Source organism: Pipistrellus kuhlii, unplaced genomic scaffold (genome assembly GCF_014108245.1).
Source record: "Pipistrellus kuhlii isolate mPipKuh1 unplaced genomic scaffold, mPipKuh1.p scaffold_m20_p_18, whole genome shotgun sequence".
NCBI classification, from domain to species: domain Eukaryota; kingdom Metazoa; phylum Chordata; class Mammalia; order Chiroptera; family Vespertilionidae; genus Pipistrellus; species Pipistrellus kuhlii.
The window spans coordinates 1,680,697-1,700,205 of NW_023425493.1; the positions used below are offsets into that span (position 1 = coordinate 1,680,697).

Sequence of the window (19,509 nt, forward strand, 5' to 3'; positions counted from 1 at the left end):
AATGAAACTCGCAGGCGAGAAACCTCGCATCTCCGCTTCCTCGTTTATCCTTGCAGAAGGACGGACTTGGCTGCAGGGACCTGAACCTGCTTTTCTAAGGATGAGGGCGGTTTTTCCTCGTGGGGCCGGACACTAGCGGCTTCCGTCCCCCGGATGGTCGTCATCTCGCGAGAAAGCCTGAGGGGCGGGGTCGAGAGCGAGGGGGGGAGAGGGCGGAGTCGCGGCCGCCTCCGCCTCCTCCCCCGCCCCCTGCTGGAGGCCGAGGGAGGGACTGTTGCCGAACTGGACGTTCCGGGCAGTCTGAGGAGAGTATGAGGCGAGCGCCGGCCGCGGCACGCCCGGGCTTCGGGGGCCGAGGCGCCGCCGCCGCCTTCTGAGGCGCTGCGACCGCCCGCAAGGTCCGGCGCGCGGATGGTGCCCGTGCGGCTCGGGGGCTGATCGCACGTCCCCTCCCCCGACCCCTCCCCACGCGGTGGGCTCCCCTCCCACCCGGCGGCGGAGCCATGTCTCGGGGTGGCTCCTGCCCACACCTGTTGTGGGACGTGAGGAGAAGGTCCCTCGGGCTGGAGGACCCGGCCCGGCTGCGGAGCCGCTACCTGGGTGAGCGGGGGCGGCGGGCGGAGCGCCGGGTGCCGCCCAGGCGTGGGGGAGGGGGCCGCGGCCGGGGCTGTTGGCGGCGGGACGGCGCCTCGGCCGGGGCGCCCCGGAGACTCGGGGGGCGCTGGGCGGAACCCGACGGGCGGACCCCGAGCCCCGCCCTCCACGGCCAAGCCCCCTCGCGTGCTGCCAGCTGCCGCCCTGGCCGGGTCTTCTCGCGGGGCCGGACGGTACCGGCCGGGAAGGTGTCGGGGCGGCTTCGGGAGCGGGACTTGGGACGCGGCTTGCCGGGCCTCCCGGGGCGTTTGGAGCAAAGTTGGCGCTCCGGCTCCTCCCGGCGCCGGCCCCGCGCAGCCGGGACCTGCTTTCGGCCGCACCCCCCCTCCGGCCTCTGGAGGGCAGGGGGTGGGCTCCGCCGCGCCGACCGCCCCCGGGACTGTCACGCTCGCACGGGCTCCGCGGAGCCCCCGCTCCGGCCGGGCTGCCGCCGCGGGGCCGGGGCCGCTGGGCGGCCGGCTCGGCGCCTTGAGGAGGTGTAGGGTTTCACGTTCCCGGTCCCAGCCCCGCGGAGCACACTTGGCATTTTCTGGTTCTTAGTTCAGCTTTCTAAAAACAGCCTTCCGTGCCTGAGGGAGCTGCCTTCCACCTTCCCCCGTTCGGATGGAGCGGTTTGGTGGGGATTCTGGGTCACGCCCGGGCCAACCAAAAAGTCCACCGTCTTAAAAGTGGACCTACCCAGCGTGGGTCTTGTTGTTTTCTTCTTGTGCAAACTTGTCATTTCTCTTTATTCTTCATTTGTTTTAATTTGAGGATAACATGAAAGTTTCTTTCCAATTTTGCCACTTTTACGGGCTAAATCTTTTTTTGTTATTTGTTTTGGACTTCAAGTCCGCAGAGAAGTTGAAAGCATTTTTTTTCTTAGCCTTGATGTTGCTTTTTAGTTTTGCAAGTGACATATGAATACATTCTCCTTGTAAAAACTTAGTAAAATGAAGCAAAAAGCCCTGTGATCCTTCCCATTCCAATTTCCCACACACACATCCTTGGAAGTAACAATATTGTCTGTTTCCTGAATATTTGTCCAGACTTTTCTCTGCATTCTTACCAGCACATATGTATACATAGAGATGCTATAGTGTGTGTGTGTGTGTGTGTGTGTGTGTGTGTTGTGTGTGTGTGTGTGTGCGTGTGACCAGCATATGCTGTAAACATTGCTTTGCAACTTTCTTTTTCTACATCTTAGAATTCTTAACATGACAGTAAAAATAGATTTGCTCTTTCTATAGAAACATATATAAGTTTACATATTTTCTTCTGGTTCAGCTGTGTCTATGATAGAATCTATTAAAATAAAAACCCTAGATTCCCCCCTTCCTATTCTAACTCTAATGGAATGGAGTTTGTGTTGAAGTTAGGGAATAGATCTCTTTCCTCCTGCTTCATACATCAAGGGTCAACCACTAAACCACACCGTCCAGACTAGATCCCATTTTTGAGATTTTAACATTTAAACGTTTTGATTATAGTATTGTAAATTAACTACATTTCTAGTTTATTTCCATTATTTGTATTTCTGATAATCAATTACTACTAAATAACAGTGAAATTGGGATAAAATGAAGTGACAGATCTTTCTTGTGACATTTGCATTTCAAATTATTTCACCATAGAATGTATCTTTTCAATGGTAATATTCAAGCTTTGTTGTTTTTGTTTTATTTAAATTTGGTTTATTATCTCTTTTCCTCTCAAGAGAGAAAATTACAGTTCACAAAATGTGCTTTCCATTGTGAGAACGAAGATAATAATTTGTCATACATTATTTAGGAGAAAAAGTATATTTACCAGTAGCCTCCAAATTCACCTAAACCAGTAGAGCTTGGGTTGAGACAGTAGTCCAGGGTTTGTCTTCTCTGTGACCCTGATAAAAATTTCAGTGCAAGATTTATTTTTTTAAACACTAATTGTCAAAAATCCCGAGTTGGAGACACTTATAAGTTTAAGTATTCAGATTTTCTCAACATGTTGTATACGCTGTAGCCACTGAGCACATTGGGAAGTTCTTTGGAATTCAGTGATTGTTACAAATTATTAGCTACACGTTTTAGTGTATATTTGTTTTGTAAAGATAAGCATTGCTTATAAAAGAAACTCATTTCTATACATTTCCTCTTTCCATGTATCTTTCATTTTAGACAGACATGTCTACTACCTATAATGCTTAAAATATTTAATATAAAGTGTTCAAGTTAAGATTAAGTAGTGTCTTGGTCAGCCTGGGCTGCTGTAACGAATTGCCATAAACTGGGTGCCTTGTAAACAAGAGAAAATGGTTTATAACAAATTTGGAGGCTGGAAGGCTGAGATCAGGTGTACACATGGTCAGATTCTGTCCAGGCCTGCTTCCTGGTGCATAGCCATCTTTTCACCATAACCTCATATGGCTGAAGGGCTAGCTTCTTCTCTGGGGTCTCTTTTAGAAAAGCCCAAATCCAGTTCCACTGGCCTCCCAAGACCCCACGTCCTCATACTATCACTTTGGGCATCAGGATTTCAATAGAGGAATTTGGGGATGGGAGCTATATAGTAGGCAGCCTGTGACAACTTTATAGTAGAGGTTGAAATCCTTTTGTAAGGGGATTAGGAAGACTGTCTGAATATTATTAAAGTCAATATGCATTGAAATGGATAATTTTTCATTTACTCTCTTTTAAGTAACTTTTATTTTTGAGAGTATTGCAGATGTCCCCCATTTTTAGCACATCCTGAATTATATCCACATTCAGATTTACCAAATCCATAATGTGTTGCCAAGTTACAATATATTATATGAGGGTCAGTAAATTCTGACTTTGCCTCCTATTTAGCTACTGGGGAAGAGTTAGTGTTTCTTTAGTCTTGAAATCTCTAAAAATTGGAAAATGTCTGATTTTAGTAGTGAAAACGTCAAATATGAAAATATGTCAAATAGAATATGCTAATTCTTGAATATAAGACCATCAGAGGCATATTTTCAGTCATAAATGTAGATAGCAGGATAGGATCGCTCTGTTGAGGACTTCATCCTTCCCTGGTATTGAATGAATGTGTTGAGGAGGGACAAGAGCTTCTGGTAGCGCAGAACTTGTGTTACAGTTAGATAGTAGGTCAGTGTTTGCAAGTGTTTGACCATGATCCACTGTGAAAATGTATATACATGGCAGCTTGAGATACACATGCACACTGAAATAAAAAATTATAGAGTAGGATTTAGCCTTACTAGGTGAGGTATATTTTAATTTAGTTCTTTATCATATTGAAAATGTTGGTGTTGACCCAGTACAGTAGTCGGCAAACTGCTGCTCATGAGCCACATGTGGCTCTTTGGCCCCTTGAGTGTGGCTCTTCCACAAAATACCATGGCTTGGTAGAGTCTCTTTTGAAGGTCTGCTTAGAAGAAGTTTAAATTTAAAAAATTTGGCTTTCTAAAGAAATTTCAATCGTACTGTTGATATTTGGCTCTGTTGACTAATGAGTTTGCTGACCACTGATCCAGTAAATACCCACTAATGAGTTTCAGCTTGAGGTCTGCAAAACTATTCTAGATGATGCGTATTTTTTTTATAACTGTAATTGAATGTTGTTGTCTTCAGGATTCGAGTGGCTGGGGTTTCCAAGTATAGCAGATTTTAAAAAATGTTTAAAACACTGCTTAAAACACTGCTGATGTCTAATATGGAAGATATAAATAATGAAACTTTTTATTTAAACATTGGAAAATAAAACTAGAGCAGGATTCTTTAAAATCCTCATTTATTGGGTAAAGAACAGGGAGATTGCTGAGTTATATACTATGTGTGTTTAACTTCACAAGAAACTGCTAGACTATTTTCCAGTAATTGTACTATACTGCGGTGCTTGAGCGCCCTGTTGTTCCACATTTTTATCAACACCTGGCATTGTGAATCCTCCTAATTTTAGTCTTTCTAGTAAGTTTGTAGAGGTACATTATTATCTTTTTAAGAAAAAGTATTTTTATTGATTTCTGAGAGAGAGAAAAACGTCAGTGATGAGAGAGAACCATTGATCAGCTGCCTCCTGCACGCCTCCTACTGGGATCAAGCCTGCAATCTAGGCATGTTCCCTTGACCGGAATTGAACCCTGGACCCTTCCATCCAAAGGACGACACTCTAGCCACTGAGCCAAAAGAGCTAGGGCCATTATTATCATTTTAATTTGCAGTTGATTTAATTCCCATGATTAATGATACTGAATATCTTTTCACTGTTTATTTGCCACCCATACACTTTGGTTAAATGTTCAGGTTTACCTTCTTAATAATTTAAGAATTCTTTACATATTCTTGATGCAGGTCAAGATAATGCGTTTTGGATATGCATTTTGCAGTATTTTCTCCCAGTTTGTCTTGTCCTTTATTTTTCTTAACAGTGTCTTCTGTAATTCATACTTTTGGTATCCTATTTAAGACTCTACCTAATCCAAGATCAAAATTATTTCTACTGTGGGTTTTTTTTGTTTGTTTGTTTTTTTTAACGTTTTCTATTTTTAACTTACATTTAGGTTTATGAACAATTTTGAATTATGCTATGAAGTAAGGGTCAAGTTTCGGCTCTTTGCCAATGAATGTGCATTGATTCAGCACCATTTGGAAAAAGGCAGTCCTTTTCCCTTTGTTGAAAATCAATGGACCATGAACATGGGTTTTTTCTCTCTATTTTTTTAGGTGTTCTTTCTTTTCCCTCAGCAATGCATTATATATATATATATTTTTTTTTTACAGTCTACAAATCTACACATATTTTGTTCCGTTTTCCCCTATATTTTGTTTTCTCTCTCCAGAGGTTTGTCACTTCCAGCTCTGTGGTACGATGCCATGGGGTGGTTACTTCAGGAAGACAGCAGTCAGTAGTGACAGATAATTCTAGGAGGTCAGGAAAAGTATGACTTGAAAAAAGACCATTGGATTCACTGATAACCCATGATTTCCAAGAAAAAAAAACAATAAAGAGGAGGGACCAAAGGCACAGTGTCAGAAAAGGAAGACCTGACCATGAGCCAGGGAGGGCAGCAAATGTAGATGATGGAAATTTGGCATAAGAAGCTGTTGAGACAATAGGATCAAGAAAAGTGAACATTTCTGCACAGGCGCTTTCCTTCTCAGTATCACTAACCTTATTCTTTTCTCTTAACCACTTGAAGTTACCTCAGCCCCTTCAATAAAGTCTTTCTTTAAATCATCCTTTCTCTTTTCAGACAATATTAACTTAGGACAATCCCACATGTGCATAAGGAGACTGCTAATCTTGAGTGTCTACAGTATATCAGTCACATCTATGAGTTTCCCGTATGCTAATTGTTTACTCTCAGCATTAAACCTGTAAAGGTGATGGTAATATTCTCATCAGAGATAAAACTTGTACCAATGTGAAAACTGAGGCTTTTAGAGGTTAGGTTTTTCCCAGAGTATGTGTATAGTACGTTTCAAGTTAGATATTTAAACCTAGTTCTGACCTTCCTTGTCTCAAGCATCTAATAATGTAATAAGAGAGCTAGTTATGCAGATAAATAACTTATAAAGCTATTTAATAAGTTTCTCAGTCATTAAAATGAGTAATGGCTCAGTATTGATTGTCATTGAAAGATGTTCCTCCCAAATTATTGAGTGAAACACATTATAGAACAGAGTGAAGACTTTGATCCCATTCATTTATTCATTGATTCAGCAAATACAGATTGAGTGCCTGCTTTGTGCTAGGCACTGTTCTAGGCATTTGCTCCTCTTTTTTATGGAGTTTATAATCCATTAATACTGAATGGAATGCTGAGTTTGAAATGGAATCTTAAGAGGCAGTTTGGGTCGCAGAAAGACTGGAGTGGGAAGCCACTGTCATAGGTAAATTCATCTGTCACAAGAGTGTAATTGTTGGAAGAGTTTTCCATGCTTTGTTACATTTCTGCATGTCTTGTGAGCTGAGGCACTGGCTGCTTTGTTCTGGACTATCTTTCCAACGATGTTTACATAGTTTCTCCCTCTGGGGCAGAGGGCAGACTTATTTATTGTCCAGCATAATGAAGACAATGTGTCCCTTTTATCAGGCAGGTTATTTGATTCAATATTTGGGTCCCCGCAGTTCAGAGCTTTCTGGCTGTGATTCAGATCCAATGCTTGCACATTGTAGCATCCAGACTGCTCCGCATTGCCCAGTGGGAATTGGGGGCTGAGGAGTAAAGTGTTAACCTGAAGCCCATACCGTTTGCTGTGCCATGAGTAGTAAAATCTTTGCTTCTGGCTTGAGAGTCTTTTTCTTCTGCCAGCTCCCATGAAATGGCAGGTAACTTGTCAGCTTGCAAGTAGGCCAGACTCTGCAGGCATGAGTTTATTTTTACTTTTGTTTGAGGGGGGTTGAGTTTCTTTAACTTACAGCTCTTATTTTCTGATGGCTTTCAGTTCCCATTTCTTAGAAGCGCATTGAATTGCTGAAAAGGTAGAGGGTGTTGACACTTGTTATTTCTAGAAGCTCATTTTATGGGATCTGTGTACGCACAACCATTTTGATCTCCAAAGTCAAGTTAAAAAATACTCAGGAGCTATCTACTTAACTATTGTGCTTCAGCGTGTGTTTTAGGTACAAATTTCGTAGATGAGCATTATTCTGGAACTCACTTTGTCTTCATTTGTCTTATGTGCCATCATTATTTTCTGTAGACAGAAATGGCAGAGCTGTTTTTTCAAAATCAGATTTTTGAAGTTTGGAAAAGTTTCTAGTACATTTATAAAAATATTTTAATGAATTGTTAATGTTGTTAATTTGAATAATACTTTATTTCTTAACTATGAATTGATTACTTCATAGAATTACCAAGCCTGCCATTGGCCAAAGAGAAAAGAATTTTTTTTATTTTTATTTTATTTTTTAATTTTTTTATTGATTTTTTCACAGAAAGGAAGAGAGAGGGATAGAGAGTTAGAAACATCGATGAGAGAGAATCATGGATCAGCTGCCTCTTGCACACCCCCTACTGGGGATGTGCCCGCAACCAAGGTACATGCCCTTGACCAGAATCGAACCTGGGACCTCTCAGTCCGCAGGCTGACGCTCTATCCACTGAGCCAAACCGGTTCCGGCGAGAAAAGAATTTTTTAAAAAGTTATCTATTTGCACCCAGATGGTGTGGTTCAGTGGTTGAGTGTCGACCTATGAACCAGAAGGTCACAGTTCAATTCTCTGCAGGACACGTGCCCAAGGTTTGGGATCAATGCCCAATGAATGATTCTCATTGATATTTCTATCGCTCTCTCCCTTCCTCTCTGAAATCAATAATTTTTTTTAAATTTGCTATTAATAATGTTTTTATAACTGAAAATTAGATTTGAAAAGTTAAAGTACAACCCTGTTCAGGAAAATACCTTACTGAATTTCTATCAATTGTTTTATTCTACAATAGTAAGTTTTGGAAATGTAGAGCATTCCCCACAAACAAAAAGAAATTTTTTAATCCATATGTTCATCCTCTACCTAGACATCTTGCCAGTTATAAGGAAGGAGAAAAAAAAAACAGTTTGGCTTCAAAGAAGATGCTGATCTTTATGTAGCATGGCGAGAAAACATAATAAAGAAATCTGTCCCTATGACAGTATACAGAAAGCATAGTCAAATTTAATTTTATCCGAGATTTCATCAGCCTGATTACTTAGCTAATTATCGCTCTTTGTCACATACTCAGCTTCCTTTCACTACAGTTTCTGAATAAACATGAAGCTTTTTGGTCCATCTTTGGTAAAGATGATTCATGTCTTAAAGGGAAACATATTTCTCTTTTTCAAAGAAGGAACATGTTCTATTTTTGTAGTGTTTTAACTGATGGACAGTTAGGTTGATTTTATTTTATTTTTTGCTGCCACATTTCATCATTGCAAAATGAGCTTTGAAATATGTTAACATTTCTCAAATTGAGATGTGTTTAAGTAGAGGTGGCAGCTAGCAAACGCTGTGCGCCACCCTATTTCAACTGAAACCCCGTCCTCCACCTCCAGGCCTCTCTCACCCCTTTCTCTGCTTCACTTTTCCATGTAGCACCTTCACCTTCAAGTGTATTGTTTATTATCTTTCATCCCTCACTAGAGGACAGGGGTCTTTTTCTGTTTTGTTTTACCACCGTATTCCTAGCTCCTACTATACTACTTGTACAGAGTAAGTACACTGAGTATTCAATGTATTTGTTGGATGAATGAGTGAATGAAGGGAACCTTGAGTGTTTACTGTGGTCCAGACATGGTGCTAAGTAAGCCCTATCACCCAATCCTTTAACTACAAGAAGTAGGTAGGTACTCTCATGAGGAAACTAGGGCACAGGATGGGGTTAATTTGCCCAATATCACTCAGTTTATAAATGGAAGAGTTGAAATTAGAGCTTGAATCTACTTACGCCAGATCCTAGGCTCTTAACTTCAGTGTTCTACTTTCCACAGCAATAAATTTTAGGATGTATTTAGTTCTTTCTTTCTTTTGAAACAGGAAGAAGAGAATTTATCCAAAGATTAAAACTTGAAGCAACCCTGAATGTGCATGATGGTTGTGTAAGTAATAGTTGTTTTCAACCATGAATGACTTTAAAACTGAGTGTTGAAATGTTTGATAAAATGCCCCAGCCTTGCACACTGAAAGGTTGCTGGTTCATGCAGAAAGCAGCCCGTTGATGTTACTCTCTCTCCTCCTTCCTCTCTCTCCAAAAATTAATTTTAAAATCTTTTTAAAAAAATTCCCCAGTTTTCCCTGAAGAGATTGTAACTGACCAATAAATTGGGAGAATAAAGTTTTACATTGAAGTGATTTTGAATTTAAAAAAGTATATGGTACGTGTTTTTTTTTTTTTTTTTTTAAATATATTTTATTGATTTTGTACAGAGAGGAAGGAGAGGAATAGAGAGTTAGAAACATCGATGAGAGAGAGTCATCGATCAGCTGCCTCTTGCACACCCCCTACCGGGGATATGCCCGCAACCAAGGTACATGCCCTTGACTGGAATCGAACCCGGGACCTTTCAGTCCCCAAGCCGACGCTCTACCCATTGAGCCAAACCAGTCCCGGCGGTACGTGTTTTTTAAAGTAGAGATGGTCCATGCTACTCTGACTATCCATTCCATTTTGACTAAAAGTGGAAGTCTAAGTAGTTTTTAAAAATTTAGATATAGTTTATATGTCATAAAATTGACCCACCTTAATGTGTAATCCAGGGTTTTTTTATGTTTTATATTTTTTATATTGTGTATCTATTTTATTGACTATTGGGGAGACATTGGTTAATAAAATTATATAAAATTCTCTAATACATTGTATTGTGTGTTCACCACCCCAAGTCAAGTCTCCTTCCATCACCATTTATCCCCTCTATAATTTAGTGGTTTTTAAAATATAATCATAATGTAGTACTGCCGTCATCACTATCTAATTCCAGTATATTTTCAGCATCTGAAATATAAGTTTGTGCCATTTATCAGTCATTCCCATGCCCTCCCCACCTAGCTGTTGGCCTTCACTAGTTTACTTTCTGTCTCTATAGATATGCCTCTTCTGGACTTTTTATGTAAGTAGAATAACATGTAAGGCTTTTCAGACTGGCTTCTTTCATTATCATTAACGTTTTCAGGGTTTGTCCATGTCACATTATGGGTAATATTGCTGAATAATATTTCATTGTGCAGATATTTTGTTATAAGCAAACAGTCACATTTTGTTTATAATATTTGGGTTGGTTTCTCTTTGGGTTCTTATGAATGATGCATCTATGGACTTTTGTGTACAAGTTTTTGTGTGACATGTTTTATTTTCTCTTGCATATAGACCTTGTTGTGGAATTAATGGGTACAGCATAATTCTGTGTCAGTTTTGAGGTGCTGCCAAACTTTTTCCCAAAGAGCTGTGCTATTTTGCATTCTTTCAGCCATGTAGAAGGCCTCCAGTTTCTTGACATCCTCACCAACTCTTATTTTCTGTGTGTGTGTGTGTTTGTTTTTAATTATTATAGCCACCTTATTAGGTGTGAAATATAATAGTAACTCATTGTGGTTTTAGTTTTCATGAAGATTTACACCTATGTTTTCTTCTGAGAGTTTCATTGTTTTGGCTATTACGTTTCAATATTTGATCATTTTCAGTCAGTTTTTATATATGGTGTGAAGTAGGAGTCTAAATTCATTCTTTTGCCTGTGTATATCCAGTTGTCCCAGCACATTTGTTGAAAAACTGTTCTTTCTCCATTGAGTAGTCCTAGACTCCTTGATAAAAATTACTTGACCATGAATGTAAGGGTTTATTTCTGACTATCCATTCCATTCGGTTGATGTGTGTTTATGGTTATGACACCACCACACAGCCTTGACCACTGCAGCTTTGTAGTAAGTTTTTTTAATTCCTGTTTAGGTGACCCAGTTTTATGTCTTTGGATATAAAATGAATTAGTTAAAATAATTTAAATAATAAAATTTAAGAGAGACAAACATTTAATTGTGAATTTTCAGAATATTGTGTTTGCTAAATAGAAGTCAACATGTACTTTCAGGTAGTAAATTGGTAAATACTATTTTCCGTACATACAACCTCATTAGTGATATAAATTTTGAACCATCAGTTAAGTAAAAGATTCACACTTGTTTTTATGTTCAATTTGCTGCAATCCCTTTTTTGCTTTCTTTTTAGGTTAATACAATCTGTTGGAATGAGACTGGAGAATATATTTTATCTGGCTCGGATGACACCAAGTTAGTAATTAGTAATCCTTACAGTAGAAAGGTAAGTAATTTTTAAAATCTACAATTTTATGGGAGTGAGAGAAAAAAAGAAATTATAATAATTACGGACTGTAATAGAATATTCTTATTTTGCTCACGTTTGTTATATAATTTATAAGTTATTACAGCCAGGTTTGCTAGTTTCCTTAGCAAAACATTAGGTTTCGTTCTGTTTTTTGATTCTAGAATATTTAAGCATGCTTCATGTTATCCAAGTGGATAACATTGCCAAAAGTGATATTATCTCAATAAACCACTCTTTGAAGGCCAGGGAGGCAATGTGATCTTTTTCCTTTCTGCTCAAGGAAAAATTTTTTCAGCCAAGCAGTATAAGAAACGGTATTTTATCAGTTTAAAAACAGTGGCTAGGTTCTAGTGGTATGTTTCTTCAGTTCAATAAGCTGGGCTAGGAACTAGGATTGCGTTCTGGTTTTACTGGCTCTTCCTCTGACTGCTTATATAGGAGTACGCAACCATTTTTATGTCAGTGAGAACATGGTAAATAGGCACCCTTTTTTAATATTATCAATCTTACAGGATCAGTACTTCATGTATTTCTTATTTTCCTTTAGTTAAGCTATTTAAATAAATGTTTGTTGTCCTTCAGCCTAAAAAGAAGTTCACATTGATGCTGTCCTTGATGGAAAAGATAGGTCATAATTTTATTTCAGAGTCAGCTTTGCTTAATTATACTGGCTTACCAGAGGGAAACTTGATGTTTTCAAGCTCTATTTCTCATACGTCTGTAATTACTAGGACTACTACCTTTTTCTTACAGTGGAGAAATTTCCTGACCATTAGAATTTCAGTGCTTATAATATACAAAGCGCTCATCTAGGTACCGACAAACTTTCTTTAAAAAATGCAGAGCTTTATTTTTTTTAAATTGTGATAATATGCATATAACATAAAATTAACCATTGTTAGGAGTTCAGTTCAGTGACATTATATACTTTCACCTCATTGTGATACCCCGTCCCCACCCAGCTGCAGAACTCAGACTCTGCCCGGAAACTGGAGCTCCTCGTTCCCCCTCCCGGCAGCCCTCCCACAGTCACCAGTCTGCTTTCTGTGTCTATGAATCTGATTACTCTAAGGCACATGTGTCAAACACAAGGCCCGCGGGCCAAATCCGTCCCGCCAGGCCTTGCAATGTGGCCCGCACCGCGCTGTCATCACTGCACTCCGCTGCGTTTCCATCACAATGACAGTTTATGACTGTTCAGTAAACCATTCGGCCCGCGATTTAGGCTGGATTTTAGATTTTGGCCCCTTCTCTGATTGAGTTCGACACCCTTACTAAGGACTGCATCTACTTCTAGGCACAATAGCTGGTGCTGCTGGCCCTAGTTTGATGTTAATGAACTTCACATGTGTTTGTGCAACATTTGCCCTGTTATGACTGGCTAATTTTACTCGGCATAATTTTCTCAAGGGTCACCCACATTACAGCTTGGGTCAGATTTTCTATCCTTTTTAAAGCTGAATAATAACCCATTGTGTGGATAGACCACGTTTTATTTACCCATTTATCTATCAGTGGACACTTGGGTTGCTTTTGCTTTTGTCTGTTGTAAATAATGCTGCTATGAATGTAAGTGTATAAATAACTCTGCAAATTCCTGCTTTCAATTATTTTGTGAAAATGTCCAATGGGCCCTAGCTGGTTTTGCTCAGTGGATAGAGCGTCAGCCTGCGGACTGAAGGGTCATGTGTTTGAATCTGATCAAGGGCACATGGTTTCAGGCTAGATCCCCATTTAGGGGCCGTGCAGGAAGCAGCCGATCAATGATTCTCTCTCATCATTGTTATTTCTGCCTCTCTCCCCCCTCTCCATTTCTCTCTAAAATCCATATATATATATATGTGTGTGTGTGTGTGTGTGTGTGTGTGTGTGTGTGTGTGTGTTAAAAAGCCCAATGGCATAATTTTTAGATCAGGTGCTTCTTTTTAAATTGCTTTTTAAAAATGATATTTGTTTTATGCATGGTTCCTAGTAGATTGTATAAGTAATAGAGGTCCAGTGCACAAAATTCATGGCAGGGGGAGTATCCCTCAGCCCAGCCTGCACCCTCTCCAATCTGGGATATCCCTCTCACAATCCAGGACTGCTGGCTCCCAACTGCTTGCCTTTCTACCTTCTTGACTGCCCCTAACCGCCAGCATGATCACCCCCTAACCACTCCCCTTGCAGCCTGATTGATGCCTAACTGCTCCCCTACCAGCCAGATTGCCCCTAACTGTCCTCCCCTGCAGGCCTGGTCACCCCTAACTGCCCTCCCCTGCAGGCCTGGTGGTCCCCAACTGCCCTCCCCTGCTGGCTATCTTGTGGCGGCCATCTTGTATCCACATGGGGGCAGCCCTCTTGTGTGTTGGAGTGATGGTCAATTTGCATATTACCCTTTTATTAGATAATATTTGAAAAGCAATTGCTCATTACCCACCCTCATTTCCAATTTGATGAATGACTAATCAGATAATACTTTCAGAGATTTTAGGTATAAGAAGACTATCTTTGTCACATAGTGGTTTTAATAGTTTCAAATTTTTATATCATACAAATATTTTTATTTTTATTGTAAAAAAACTAATGATTGATTACATAGGAAAATTGTTTTCTTTTTAATCCTGAGTTAAATCTTTTCTTATAGTTTCACTCTATTTTTAGATCCTGTGAATTCATGGGAAGATTAATTAATACTAAAGAAAGTTTCAAAACACTACCCATAGAGTTAAGAGATCAGAGGTGTTTCTTATTAATGGTATATCTTAATCATTTATATTAATAAAAGGGTAATATGCTAATTAGAGCAGACATCTTCCGGACATCCTTCCAGACAAAGCTGCAATGGCTGCTGCTGTGAGGACCGGGGCTGAGGCTAAGGCAAGCTGGGGTAGCTGACAGTAGGGCGTTGCCTTCCCCTGATCCGCCAGGTCGCCTCCTGCAGAGGAAGGCCAGACTGTGGCTTAGGCCCACTCCCCCTGGGACATGTCCTGAGGGCTCCTGGACATTGAGGGGGGCAGGCCGGCCTGAGGGACCCCCTTCCAGTGCACGAGTTTTTGTGCACCAGGCCTCTAGTATATATAATAAGTCTCAAATATATTAAAAAGAGAATGTTTTGTTTTTCAAAAATTATGGGCTAATTTATTTGGACCAATCCTCCCACTGAAGACAATGAAAAAAATGCTTGATTAAATAGTCCTAAAAATAACAAATAACTTTTAAAATAGTCCTAACAGATAACTGCATGGATAGTGAGGCATTCAGTCCAAAATGATTGTCAAAATTCTTAACACCTCAGAGGGAAAAAAGAAAATATGAATGATTTTGATTGCTTTTTTTCCTAATTATAATATTTCAAACCAAATGGTAATTTTCATTGAGATAAAAATGTTAATGAGAGTTTATTCCTGGCTCTGCTTATGTTAAATATGAATTTTTATTTCTAGGAAGTAATAAATTGCCAAGAATTACCTTCTTTGTATGTTTCAGGTTTTGACGACAATTCGTTCAGGACACCGAGCAAATATCTTCAGTGCAAAGTTCTTACCATGCACAAATGATAAGCAGATTGTCTCCTGCTCTGGAGATGGAGTAATATATTACACAAATGTTGAGCAAGATGCAGAAACTAACAGACAATGCCAATTTACGTGCCATTATGGAACTACCTATGAGGTGCAGTATTATTATGATTATACATGTGATACATATGTGTATGTTTTTATGTAAGTGTATGTATATAGTACATATGTGTAGATTTATGTATGTACACTCCTTCATGAATTTGTAGGCAAAGATAGTATTGATAGCATATCTAGATTTCAGTAAAGCATTTGAGAGCATGGGTCTTGATATGCTTGGGAATAAAGTTAAGAAATAAGCTGTGAGTAATAGTAATTATGTGAGCAACCATACTCTTGGCAAGCAGGTGTCAGCCTTTAAAAGATGCTTCTGTATTGTGCTTCACTTCTTAAACTATCTCTGTCTTGCATAAAGTCTTTATGTCAGTACTATAATACTGGTAATGTTTTAAATACAATAGCTTTGTAATATTTTTTGAAAGCAGCAAATATGAGGCCTCCAGCTTTGTTTTTCTTCGTCCAGATTGTGTTGGCTATTTGTGTCTTTTGAGTTTCATATGAATTTTAAGATTTTTTTTTTTTGGTTCTGTTAAAAAAAAAAAAATACCACAGGGTTAAATCTAGATCACCTTGAGTAGTATGGGCATTTAAACAATATTAAGTCTTTCAATTCATGAACATAGATGTCTTTTCATTTGTGTGTGTCTTCTTTGATTTCTTTCAACAGTGTCTTATAGTTTTTTGTATATAAGACTTTCACCTCCTTGAATAAGTTTATTCCCAAGTATTTTATTCTTTTTGCTTGTAATATAATGAGGTTGTTTTCTTAATTTCATTTCCAGATTGTTTATTGTTAGTGCTTTAAAGAAACCCAACTGATTTTTTTGTTGACTTGTTAACCTGCAACTTTGCTGTATTCATTTATTAGTTTTAATGGTTTTTTTTTTTTGTATGGAATCTTTAGAATAGTGTACATATAAAACCATGTCATCTTCAATCGGAGATAGTTTTACTTCTTTTTCAGTTTCGATTACTTTTATTTCTTTTTTCTTGCTTTAGCTAGAATTTTCAATAATGTATTGAATAGAAGTAATGAGAGTAGACATTCATGTCTCGTCCCAGATCTGAAAGGGAAAGCTTTCAGTTTTTCACTATCCTATATAATAAAAGGCTAATATGCAAATTGTCCCCTTGACCAGGAGTTTGACTGGGAGTTCGACCAGGGGGCAGGGCCAGCTGGCCAACCTCCTGCATCCTCTCCCCTCAGCCATCCAGGCCTTATCGCCCCAATTGGGGCAGGCTGGCTGGACCCTGCCGATGCACGAATTCATGCACCGGGCTTCTAGTTGAATATAATGTTAGCCATGAGCTTCTCATATATGGTGTTTATGTTGAGGTAATTTCCTCCCTTTCCTAACTTGTTGAGTGTCATAATCAAGAAATTTTGTCAAAAATTTTGAGACGCCAATTTAAATGCTTTAATCAATTCAGCATCTTATAGTTTTTTTAAACATTATCATAGAAGAAAATTAGAATGTGTTTATAATATAATTACAAATTTATATCCAGAACTCATAAAAATTAGTCTTTGAATAGCTTGAACAAGTTTCCTAGGGTAAAAATATTTCTTGTCAAAGTTGTTAGAAGTTTATAATTTTAAACAACCACCTATCTGCAGGAACATTCATTTCAAACTTCAAAGTAATGAGTCATATTAATTTAACTATTACTTCTTGTATACTTCTATATGTATTTTACTGTTTCGACATAGTTGCTTTTGCTTTAATCATTTTATAAAACAGTAGCAATGCTTCTCAAAGCCACCTGTTTAAGTGTTCAATAAGAATACCTGTGATTTTGCTCTCATCTTCAGATTATGACTGTACCTAATGACCCGCATACTTTCCTCTCTTGTGGTGAAGACGGAACTGTTAGGTGGTTTGATACGCGCATCAAAACTAGCTGCACAAAAGAAGATTGCAAAGATGTAAGAATTAAATTCTTGTATAAATGATGCAAAATATATAAGATTATAATTAAAATTGAAATAGTAAGCCGTGGCCTATGTTTCTTGGTGGTTAGAGCATCGGCCTACACACTATAGGGTTGTGGGTTTGATTCCTGTTCAAGGGCATGTACCTGCGGGTTGGGCACATGCGTAAGGCAACCAATCTATGTCTCTCTCACATTGATGTTTCCATCCCTTCCTCCCTCTCCAGAAAATCAAAGTTAAAAATATCCTTAGGTAAGGATTAAAAAAAAAAATTGAATAGTACCAATAAATTATCTCTGGATTATTGAGATTATGGGTCAGTTGTTTTGAAAAAATCTTAAATAGCATATATTTTATAATTAACATTTTTTTACATTAAAATGTTAATAGTGAAGTTAAGGAAGTTGTATTTTTATTGTACATTTTAAATTATATATACATGAGAACTGTTCAGTATATACTTTAGTATTATAAAACTAGAGCATTTATCAATATAGCCCACTTATGGAGATAATTTTGGCTAACCAATAGCCACAATGAAAGTGTATGGTAATTTAGTGTCTTCTCTTTGTTTTTACCCTAGCTTTTAAACCAACAATTATATGTTTGGGTTTTTTTTTTTTTTTTTTAAGTAACAAGATACCATTCTATCAATGTGTTCATTCAGATTTAGCACACTTCTCTATAGGCATAGTTTCACTATCAATTTTGTATTTTTAACACTATTGTAAACTTGAAAAAGGCCTGAGAAATCATGTAATGGCCCCAGACAGCTAACCCCAAATGTTATTTATAAACAGTGGCTTTTTTCTCAGATAATTTTGAAGTACCAAATGAAATAAGAAAGTATTACTAAATATATTTTTACTGGAAGTCTCCACCCCCCTCAAAGAAGAATTACTAGTGACGAGGTTAAATGCTTGCTACTTAAACCAGTTACTATTATTGAAATTCTTGATGTGGAGGAGGGGGAGAGATTATTTTCTACATTGAAACAGAAAAAAATAGAAATTAAGAAATTTTAAATGTATGATTTTTAAGTCTGTTTTTATGTTACATATATGTACACACACACAAAACTAGGAAAGCATTGAACTAATATATGAAAGGCAGAATAAGTTTAAAATATCAGATAGTTTACTAGGGTATTTGATATTCCTATTTCTCAGTAAATGGTAGATATTAAAATTTGTTATGTCAAATTCTTTTAAGACATATTTTAGTGTGCACATAGTAAGATTTAGTTGTGCTTTTATAACCAAAAATCCGGTAAAAATAAAGATGAAAGAAAAGCTAATAAGTGAAAACATTGTTAAAATTTTCCTTAATAAAACATTTTATTTCTTTATATATTCAATATAAAAATGAATAGACGCCAAAGTATGAAAAAAAACAAAACAAAAACTGGCTCCTAAAGTAATCTTTAACTACTAAAACAGAATTATAGAAGGCATTTGGTAAACAAATTTGGTATAATAAGAATAAAGTTCTGAGGTCAATACCACTATATAATAAAGAGGTAATATCCAAATTGACCCTCACACCCTCATACAAGATGGCTGCCCCCATATAGTCAAAGATGTCCACCACAAGATGGCCAGCATGGGAGGGTAGTTGTGGGTGATCAGGCCAGCAGAGAAAGGTAGTTAGGGGTGACTAGGCCAGCAGGGGCGGGCAGTTAGTAGGGACAAGGCCTGCAGGGGAGGACATTTGGGGGTGACCAGGCTGATGGGGAGAGCAGTTAGGGGTGGCCAGGCTGGCTGGGGAGGGCAGTTGGGAGTGACCAGGCCTGCAGGGGAGGATAGTTAGGGGTGACCAGGCTGGTGGGGGAGGGGAACAGGCCTGCAGGGGAGGACAATTGGGGGGGGGGGGATCAGGCCTGCAGTGGAGGGCAGTTGGGGGCAATCAGGCAAGCAGGGAAGTAGTTAGGCATCGATCAGGCTGGCAGCAGAGTGGTTAGGGGGTGATCAGGCTGGCAGGCAGGCGATCACTTGGGAGCCAGCAGTCCCGGATTGTGAGAGGGATGTCTGACTGCAGGACATCTAGGGATCAGAACTAAACCTGCAGTTGGACATTCCTTAAGGGGTCCCAGATTGAAGAGGTGCAGGCTGGGCTGAGGGACACCCTCCCCAGTACACAAATTTTGTGCACCAGGCCTCTAGTTAAATAAATAAAACATAAGGTGAATATATTTTAAATACACAGCTGAACTGAGAAGAGTGAGGAGCTTGGATTACAGACAAAATAGTATAAAATTAACAGAACACCTTTAGGATATGTGTTCCGGGTCATAACTCTTACATTTTCTAATGCTTATGGAGGGTAAATGGTAACATTATAGTAAAATTTGTCTTTTATAGGCTGTGTGTGTGTGTGTGTGTGTGTGTGTGTATATGAGAGAGAGAGAGAGAGAGAGAGAGAGAGAGAGAGAGAGAGAGAGAGAGAGAGATTATACTTATATTTAACCTGATAAGGAGAAAGATTTTATAAGTTGAGAAAAGTTTAAAAGTTTAAAATCAATTAATAATACTTTTGTTAGCCGG

At 38.9% G+C, this 19,509-nt stretch overlaps 1 protein-coding gene and 1 long non-coding RNA gene across 9 annotated transcripts in view; both read left to right on the forward strand.

Moving 5' to 3' along the window:
- The first annotated feature begins 283 nt into the window (after nucleotides 1-283).
- DCAF6 (DDB1 and CUL4 associated factor 6) overlaps nucleotides 284-19,509 on the forward strand; it is an 82,886-nt gene continuing 63,660 nt past the window's right edge. For 2 of the 8 annotated variants that reach the window (XM_036442924.2, XM_036442928.2), the window contains exons 1-5: nucleotides 286-600; nucleotides 9,115-9,176; nucleotides 11,297-11,389; nucleotides 14,882-15,067; nucleotides 16,847-16,960. In XM_036442924.2, the coding sequence (XP_036298817.1) occupies nucleotides 504-600; nucleotides 9,115-9,176; nucleotides 11,297-11,389; nucleotides 14,882-15,067; nucleotides 16,847-16,960 (552 nt within the window). In that variant the 5' untranslated portion in view covers nucleotides 286-503. Of the gene's footprint in view, nucleotides 601-9,114; nucleotides 9,177-11,296; nucleotides 11,390-14,881; nucleotides 15,068-16,846; nucleotides 16,961-19,509 lie in introns of all 8 variants that reach the window. The other 6 variants (XM_036442926.2, XM_036442930.2, XM_036442929.2 and 3 more) reach the window with 4 other exon arrangements.
- On the forward strand, nucleotides 5,157-8,197 carry LOC123652525. Its single transcript, XR_006741900.1, has 2 exons — nucleotides 5,157-5,189; nucleotides 8,120-8,197. It is a non-coding gene; the product is annotated as an uncharacterized LOC123652525 (long non-coding RNA).